Source organism: Canis lupus, chromosome 21 (assembly GCF_003254725.2).
Source record: "Canis lupus dingo isolate Sandy chromosome 21, ASM325472v2, whole genome shotgun sequence".
Taxonomy (NCBI): domain Eukaryota; kingdom Metazoa; phylum Chordata; class Mammalia; order Carnivora; family Canidae; genus Canis; species Canis lupus.
The window spans coordinates 32,001,321-32,010,596 of record NC_064263.1 but is presented as its reverse complement, the minus strand read 5'-3'; the positions used below and the strand labels follow the sequence as shown (position 1 = coordinate 32,010,596).

General features: G+C 39.8%; 2 protein-coding genes across 2 annotated transcripts in view; both read left to right on the top strand.

Annotated features, from left to right (window-relative positions):
• LOC112667956 (olfactory receptor 10A6) overlaps window positions 1-9,276 on the top strand; it is a 66,957-nt gene that overhangs the window by 18,728 nt on the left and 38,953 nt on the right. The gene's annotated exons all lie outside the window — the stretch shown is intronic.
• Window positions 4,613-7,454, top strand: LOC112667958 (olfactory receptor 10A3). The gene has a single exon (XM_025460018.3). It carries the CDS (start codon window positions 6,263-6,265, stop codon window positions 7,205-7,207), a length of 945 nt encoding a protein of 314 aa, XP_025315803.1. The 5' UTR covers window positions 4,613-6,262; the 3' UTR covers window positions 7,208-7,454.

The window sequence follows — 9,276 nt, the reverse complement described above, 5'->3', positions numbered from 1 at the left end:
CTCTATTGCTCTTTTTATAGTTGCCCTTTCTTCTTATTTCATAGAGTGGCTCTTATGTATCAGAGAAGATGGACATAAGGGGTGTCAACTTAAGCCATCCTTACAGTCAACAACCCTAAAAGAACAGAATCATCTTTACCAATAGGTCTAGCAGAGAAGTTGGAAGAGGCTTCTAACCTGACCCTGGGTATGTGCCAAGCCTTGAACAACCACTGTGGTCTGGAATATGAACTTCTCTGATTACATAGGCTTAAGTCTGATGGCCTAGGTCACACTCACACCTGCGGGCTAAGTAAGAAAGGATCAGCACTTCTTGAAACTCATGGAATGGGAGAGTGGTTCCCCAAAGGAAAGGATTCTGAACATACAGAATAATATGTCACACAGATATTACACAATGGTCTGGGGTTCCCTGAGGGGCTGGGTAAGAGGAAGAGGCCATGAGACACCTGTGTGTAGAAGTCTGAAAGAATGGGTCCAACTGGGATCCAGAGCTTGGTGGTTGAAGGGAGCAGTGATTCTAGGTGCAGAGAGACCCTGGTTTTACCTGGTGCTGACTTAGCCTCCCTCTGGAGAAGGAGAGGTACAAACCATGGGAAAGAGAAGGTTGTGGTTTCCTAGGGAATAACCATGGGGACCCCCTCGGAAAGACTGTGGTTTGAGAGTAGCAGGTAGTGGAAGTTTGTGAGACAAAACACAAGATGCCCAGTTACATCCGAATTTCGGATAAACTATAAATATTTTTTTTTGCATGGGACACACACTAAAAGATTGTTTATACGAAATTCAAATTTGACTGAACATTCTATATTTTTATTTGCTCAATCTGGCAACCCTAAGTAGAGGAGGGTGGTGGGGGCAGGCAGCAGCCATGAGCCACATAGTACATATCTGCTGCTGTAGCTTCAATTAGTCCTGACAATTCCCCTATTTCTTCTCCCCTTCTCTGGACTCTTAAAATGAAAGTGGCCTTTTGCAGAACCCACAAACTGGGGGGAAGGCTCCTAAGTAGGTCAGAAATGTGAGTATTCTTGGGAATATGTGGAGAACACTTGCCAGGAAAAGACTGAATTTATATTAGTAAATCTGTGGCAATTTTGAGATTGGACTCATGTGTAAATTGATTTTTGACATGGTTGTCAGTGACTATGCTTTCTCTCAGATAATTTAGAATTTCCTCTTCCCTTTTTGGAACACTGGCAGAAATGTAACTCCTTCCTTACCAAAACAAAACAAAACAAAACAAACAAAACAACCCAAAAACCCCACACACAAAAAAACCCCACACAAAACAAAACATGCTTCTTAATTCGTTAGAGACTCAGGAAGACAATAATTTCTATGTTTCATGCTTCCCATTTCCCACTTCAAGGCCCCAGTGGATTTTTTTTGTTGTTGTTACCATGGAGAAGGTGATGGGGGCATCTATATTGTGCTCTTAGCAATACCCTGTATAGTCCAATTCAGCCTGAATGATGGGATGGTCAATCTCAAGAAGGTCCGTTTTGTTAGTAGGATGTGTAACTATTCACTTCTTGACTTCTTTTATAATCTTTTCCCATTCACTCCTAAACTTGAGAACCAGACCCCGAAGAGTGTGAAGTCCTTGAAGTGATTCATTTACAGATTTTCCTTGCCCTATTTCCATTTATTCTCCATCCCTCCCTCACTAAGATTTGAAATCCTGTCTTCTTCACCCTCTACATTCATGTCCTTCAGGATAGTCCTACGTGGGATTTGATCCCCGGACTGGAGATTACACCCTGAGCTGAAGGCAGATGCTCAACCGCTGAGCCACCCAGGTGTCCCTAGTCTCCTTCCTTTGCCAAAAATACCATTATTTCTCTTGGGGATTTTTTTAATTAAACTTTTTAAAGTATGCACTGTTGGGGTAGATGCTATCCTCATTTATGGGGTAGGTACCATTTGGCAGCATTCTCCATCCTCATCAATCACATTGTCTGGTCCATGGTTTCTCATGTAATCCTCCTACAGCAAATGATATGAGAGGGGTCCTCGAATTGTTTTTTGTGAATGAACACCTTTTCCCCACAGGATAACTAGTATGTTTCCCACTGGATACAGATTAGAAAGGATGTATCTCTAAGAATTGGTAGACATTGTCTGTAGTTGGGGAGAGCTTCCTTGAGAATGGAACCTACTCTAGGAAAGCAGAGATGAAAAATAGAGAAAGGGAACCAGATCCTGTTCACCTCATCTGAATTTAGGATAAAGCCAAGCCTGTAAATTCATTCGTCCCTACATTCTGGTGGGACAGAATCAATGGTCTCATTGATTGCTCAAGTCAGTACAGGCTAACCTATGAGTCCCTTGGTTCTTTCACATACCTTGTGAGATTAATAATATCATTTTAGCAGAAAAGTAAGCCAGAGAAGTTATATATTTGCTCAGTCATATAGTTAGTTCAGATATTTTCTCTTCAAGATAAAAAGCACGATCTATAAAATCACCTAAATGACTAATGCCCCCCCACCACCGAATTTTCAGTGTTTCCATATTTCTACAGGAAAATATTTAAAAAACTGGTAATGACACCAGGCTTTCCACAAAGTAACTTCAACCTACTTGTCTTAACATGTTTCCTATCACTGTAGAAACTACCCATCCCATGCAATCAATCTAGATAAATCTGCCTTTCCTTATACCCCTATCCCTGCCTGTCTTCACTGTCTTTACTTTTACTCAGCCTTTGCTTTCATTCCTTAATGGTGGTGTTGGGTGCATCATGGTGAAATTGAGTCTCTTGAGTGAATAGACATTTATCCCTATAGAAACCTGAAGGAGTGTTGCTTCAAGTTTGAGTAATTGAGCTTTCTTATGTCCATAGGGGGAAGTCTATATAAATTGAGTGTAAGTTTTCCAGAGAATTCTCCAAGGGCAAACATTCAATATTATATAATGTTATATAATCAGTGCATTGAATCACTAAGTTTTATTTATGGGAGAGTATTTTTTTAAACTAAAGAAGTGAAACAGATGATTGAATGAATGAAAATGAGAGGTAAGGAACTGAAGGTAAGGAACTGAAGATTCTGCTTATGTGCCTGTTAGTGGGTTTGCCATTTAAAGTTCTTCTCACTGATGATTGGAGATACTTATCATTGCTCAAGTGAGAATGTCAACCACTCTGTCTTTTATAGTCACATAACACTTTGGGCAATAATTAGAACTTTAAGTAGTTTGCTTGCACTAATCATCAATTCATAGAGCTTTGTAGCTGGGGTGGGAAGTGATCAGAAATAAGGCCAGTCACGCACAAAGATGAAACCCAGAGAAGGGGGTGATTTGGCCAAGGTCATACAGAAAGTTAACAGTAGAACCAGAAGGACATGTCATTGAATCAGTCAGGTCACCATTAGGGTAACTCATGTGAAAGGGAAAAGATGGAGCATTCAGGTTCAGTTGTTCTTTCTTTCTTTCTTTCTTTCTTTCTTTCTTTCTTTCTTTCTTTCTTTCTTTCTTTCTTTCTTTCTTCTTTCTTTCTTTTTTCTATCATACATAAAGACAGTGATTTAGATTTGTTTCATAACTATCGGTCCCCTGAAGTTCATCTATTTTTAATAAGATACTCTAAATTTTAATATTTTTAAAACTTATTAGTTTTATATACCTGGAGCTTAATATATATTTTTATCTACTACAAATGGTACTTAAATGCTTTTTTTTTCTTCAGGGTCCACCTTACTAACTTTAGAGATTACTTGATATCCAAAACATAATTATTAAAGTTAATACAGATATTTGATTTATCACCATGGTTAAACTCTGTAAATCAACTTGCTTTTTACTCTCTGTTAATGTCCTAATAATCTGAGTTCAAGGCAACAATACATATATTCAGCTTCTGTCTTCCCGGCTTCTTCATGTCCTACAATGAAATATTGTCAGTTTTCAAAGCGCCATCCAAAGACCAGGAGGCCCCCACTCTAGTATTAAGATGTCACAAATAACCTCTGATTTGAACAAATCTGCCTTCCTCCTTCTACTTCCTGGCTCTTTCACCCATAGCATCCTTTGATTATGGTTGTTTACTTCCCTTCTCCACTCAGAAGTAATTTTCCCTTTTCAAATTTCTAAAACACTTGTTCCCATCTAGTTTCTCTTAAATGCCAGTCTGAGAAGTAGGCATTTTATTTTATTTATTTTTTATAATAAATTTATTTTTTATTGGTGTTCAATTTACCAACATACAGAATAACACCCAGTGCTCATCCTGTCAAGTGCCCCCCTCAGTGCCCGTCACCCATTCACCCCCACCCCACGCCCTCCTCCCTTTCCACCACCCCTAGTTCGTTTCCCAGAGTTAGGAGTCTTAAAAGGAGACCCTGAAGATTCTGGGAGAAAGGATGATATTATTTTGGCAGAGGTATGAGGGATAGATTGGAAAAGAAGTCACAAAACATGGAGAAGCCAGTTAGGAGAGCATTTAATGATGAGGGTAGGGAGGGGGAGGAAGCAGGGGAAGGAAAGAGGCCATGACTCCAGATTTTAAATACCTGTGGGTCTGACAGTGAAGAGGATGCTGGGGACAGGGGAGGGAGAGAAGGTCCGAGTGACAAGGGAGGAGAGGGGGGAGAAGCAAGGTGCTCCATCCAGATAGGGGCTCAGAAGAGCAGCTAGACAGGAAGAAGATGGTCAGCTGTGCTTGGGACTGGTAAGCCCAAAGGACTCAGCATATATGCCTCCTCCTCTGTGCCCACCCACCGCTTTTCTACCTTCCCTTCAGCCTCCCCCTCATCTGAATGGAAGGGAAGGCTGCAATTTTCTATGAACAAATCAGAGAAACACCATGTCAGGTCTAGAAGGGAGGCCCTGCTCCCAACCACACAGGGGAGCCTGAGTGCAAGAAGACTCAGAGACTCATCTTGGAGGTAGTAGCAGAATCAGGATTGTGGCCCAGCCCTCCAATTCAGTGATATCTCCAATCCTACAGGGGCTGCAAACCTCTACAAAAAAGCCATGGGTTGATTCTGGGGCTCTCTATTCCCTTGATTTATTTTTCATTCAGACAATAGATTCCCTAAGGTCAGAGTCCAGGTTTCTGAATTTTAATATTCTTCCATCTATTCAACAAATACTGGTTTAGCATCTATTATATCTAGTTATTATCTATTCCAGGCACCGAAGATACAGAAAAGAACAGAACAAAGTTCCTGTCTTCCTGGAGCTTACGTTCCAGAAGGGGGAATTAGATAATAAGCATAAAACCCTAATAAATATGTGTGATTTCAGTTGGTGACAAGTGTTATGGCAAAATATAAACCAGGGAGGTGGAAGTCATAGGGTGCTGGAGGAGGGGCGTAGGGGATGCTATTTTATGCTGTTCTCTCCGGGAAGACCTCTCTGTCAAATTTATGTCATGAATGTATCTTTGAGGGTATATGGGCGCCACATGGTGGGTGCACAAACAGTGTTTAATTAATTGTTAATGGTTAGATGAACTTGCTAATAATATGTGTGTGGTGGGGGGGTGGAGAGAGACAGAGAGAGAGAGAGAGAGAAATGGAGAGAGTTTAAATCACGGGATCAGAATAACCAAAAATGGAATTTTGTATAGCCCCCCAATTCATTTTATGGTCATAAGGATGGGCGATGGAGAACTGATCTCTAAAGTTTTTCATTCAGGCAAATTTCAGAATAATAGATCCATTCTAACCAAAAAATAGATCTGAGATAAGAGCATTCAACCCCTTTTGAGTGTTTCTCTATTTGGTATATTATTCACGTATCTCGTTTTTCATAAGGCAATATAAATGTATTTTGAACTTTGGCATTTGTAATAAATACTCATCAAAATTTGTTTTAATTTAGAATTAATAGCTATAAATTTTTGTCCTTTTTTGGCTATTTTTTATTTAAAGCCTTTATTGGAAAAATCACATATGAAATACAATTGAAAAGAACAGAAATGCATACATCAATGTAATGGACAATGGATTCTGTGTTTTAAGAATAGGATTTATTTTCAACCTAGCAAAAAAGTTGGCAGAGAACACCTGCTATTTCATACCTTGAAAGCAAGATTTCTGAGCCAAAATTTCTCACTTCATTTGTATTTGAACGACTCACTCTTCCAATATATTGGTTATTCTCAAAATTTGCCAACTTGAAGATCTGACAAATGAATTCATTATTACATCTTCTGCCAAGAATTTAAGACTTAAACTACCAGCTATTGGACTGTGTGACCTCATAATTTGTATACAATGTCCATAAAAACAGCATACTCTTTTCCACTGAAATGAAAAGGCAAAATCAAAGCTCTGTGGTTGAATTCATCCTCTTGGGCTTTTCTAACTTTCCTGAACTCCAAGAGCAGCTCCTTGGGGTTTTCCTGGCTGTTTACCTGGTGACTCTGATGGGAAATGCCATCATTATAGTCATCATCGCCTTGGAACAGACCCTCCACGTGCCCATGTATCTGTTCCTCCAGAACCTGTCTGTGGTGGACATGAGTTTCAGCGCAGTCATTATGCCTGAAATGCTGGTGGTCCTCACCAGGGAGAAAACGTCCATTTCATTTGTGAGCTGTTTTGCACAGATGTATTTCATCCTTTTCTTTGGTGGCACTGAATGTTTTCTCCTGGGGACGATGGCTTATGACCGATTTGTTGCAATCTGTCACCCTCTGAGCTACCCAATGATTATGAACAAAAGGGTTTTCATGAAATTAGTAATGTTCTCATGGGTCTCAGGGATCATGGTGGCTACTGTGCAGACCACATGGGTTTTCAGTTTTCCTTTTTGTGGTCCCAACGAAATCAATCATCTCTTCTGTGAGACTCCCCCAGTGCTAGAACTTGCATGTGCAGACACGTTTCTGTTTGAAATCTATGCATTCACTGGTACCATTTTGATTGTCATGGTTCCTTTTGTGTTGATACTCCTGTCTTATATTCGGATTCTCTTTGCCATCCTGAGGATGCCATCAGCCACTGGGAGGCAAAAGGCCTTTTCCACTTGTGCCTCCCATCTCACGTCTGTGACCCTCTTCTATGGCACAGCCAGTATGACTTATTTACAACCCAAATCTGGCTACTCCCCAGAAACTAAGAAACTCATGTCATTGGCTTACACATCACTTACACCTCTGCTGAATCCACTGATCTACAGTTTGAGAAACAGTGAGATGAAAAAAGCTTTGATGAAACTATGGCGAAGAAGAGTGGATTCACACACATTCTGACTGTGCTGAGAAGCCAGGTGATATTTGACCAGTGTTTGACTGAACTCTACTTAAATTTAAAAAATGGGCCAAACAGTCTGCATTTCTTGGTATGAACATGCTTAATTTATTATTTTTCCAACGTCAATAATATTATAGGGATCTGTTTTTTTGATAGTGTACTTGTGTCATTATTTTTAAATATAATATATAATATAGCAGTTAATATGTTCCTCTATTATGATCATCTAGGTCATTACTGGATTGTCATCATAAAGACAAAGCTTCAATAAACACCTAGTTCCATACATTCGTAACTGCTGATGTTTTATTTCTCTTTTTTTCTTTTAAAGATTTTATTTATTTGTTCATGAGAGACACAGAAAGAGAGAGAGAGAGAGAGAGAGAGAGAGAGAGAAGCAGAGACAGGCAGAGGGAGAAGCAGACTCCATGCAGGGAGCCCGATGTGGGACTCGATCCTGGGTCTCCAGGATCACGCCCTGGGCTGAAGGAGGCGTTAAACCGCTGAGCCACCAGGGCTGCCCTGATGTTTTATTTCTGACAGATTCTTCAAGGTAGGTCTGATGGAATGAAGAATATGCATGCTTATAAGTTTTCAGAGTTATTGCATAGCTACTTTTCAAAGTCCTTGAAACTTTTCAGAGTAACCTGAAGAGCCACTCTGCTAAACTAACAGGGTAGAGCTTCGAGAGACCGGTAGGTAGATGAGATTTTTATTTCTGGAGTGAAAATCCAGAAATTCTGTGAATGAGTAGGAAAATAAATCAGCTATTCTGAGGAGACCAAACTGGTTTTACTTTAAGGATTTACATAGGTTTTATTCAAAACAGGAGTGCTCTTGGTTTATTTTCATATATTCACCCAGTGATGAGTGAAGGACTAAGTGAGCACTTCCCTGAGGTCTCACTTGATACAAGTTCTCTTTTTCACTGATAGACCACTGTTTTTAGAGACTTTTGTTAAATTTCCCTTTGTAGGCCCAAAGTGCCCTCAGACACTATGTTTATAAACATAGGATGATTCATTTCTTTTATTGTGGGAAACCAAGTGATTAATTATTTGTGCACATTTTCTTTGGTCCTGAATCACATCACTAACTGTGGGATCTTCCCTAGAATAATCTCTCATCTGGCAACATTTGGGACATTTGATGGTTACTTGCTATTTTAATGTTGTTATTCATAAATAGTGGGGCCCCTTTATTGGATTTTTATCACATGAGCTCCTATTGCCCTTAGTTTCTGTTCCAGGGATGGTAATAAAGGAGAAAAATGCTATTCCCACTGTCATTCAGCTGTGGGAAAAACAATTTTTAGTTACTACTGCCTCTGATAAACTGATTCGATTTTCACAAAAGGAAATTTTGTCATCAAATGGTCAAAACCAGTTTGAATAATATTTGAAGGTTGTGCAATCTTCTTTTCAGTGGAGCACTAAACAGGCATTTAGAAATCCTTTCATTAGTGTTTGTCCAGACATTTCCTTCTTGTAGTCTTTAAGAGATTCAATTAAATAAGGCCATTCAGAAAAAAAATCCTTGAAAGTCTAAATCCCAAGACAAATAGTAATAGTCACTTTTGGGGCACCTAGGTGGCTCAGTTGGTTCAGCGTCTGCCTTTGGCTTGGGTCATGAACCCAGGGCTCCCTGCTCAGCAGAGAGCCTGCTTCTCCCTGCTCAGCAGAGAGCCTGCTTCTCCTGCCTCTGCCTGTTGATCTCTCTGCTTGTGTACTCTCTCTGTCAAATAAATAAATAAATAAAATCTTTAAAACAAAACAAATATTCAGGGATCCCTGGGTGGCACAGCAGTTTGGCGCCTGCCTTTGGCCCAGGGTGCGATCCTGGAGACCCGGGATCGAATCCCACATCGGGCTCCCGGTGCATGGAGCCTGCTTCTCCCTCTGCCTCTCTCTCTCTCCCTGTGACTATCATAAATAAATTTAAAAAAATTAAAAAAAATTATTAAAAAAACAAACAAACAAAAAACAAATCCCTTTTTAATTTAAATTCTAGTTAGTTAACATACAATGTAATGTTAGTTTCAGGTGTACAATATAGTGATTCATCACTT

Bases quoted from the DNA above. Each gene is read 5' to 3' on its own strand.
- LOC112667958 (XM_025460018.3), top strand. From the start codon at position 6,263: ATGAAAAGGCAAAATCAAAGCTCTGTGGTTGAATTCATCCTCTTGGGC.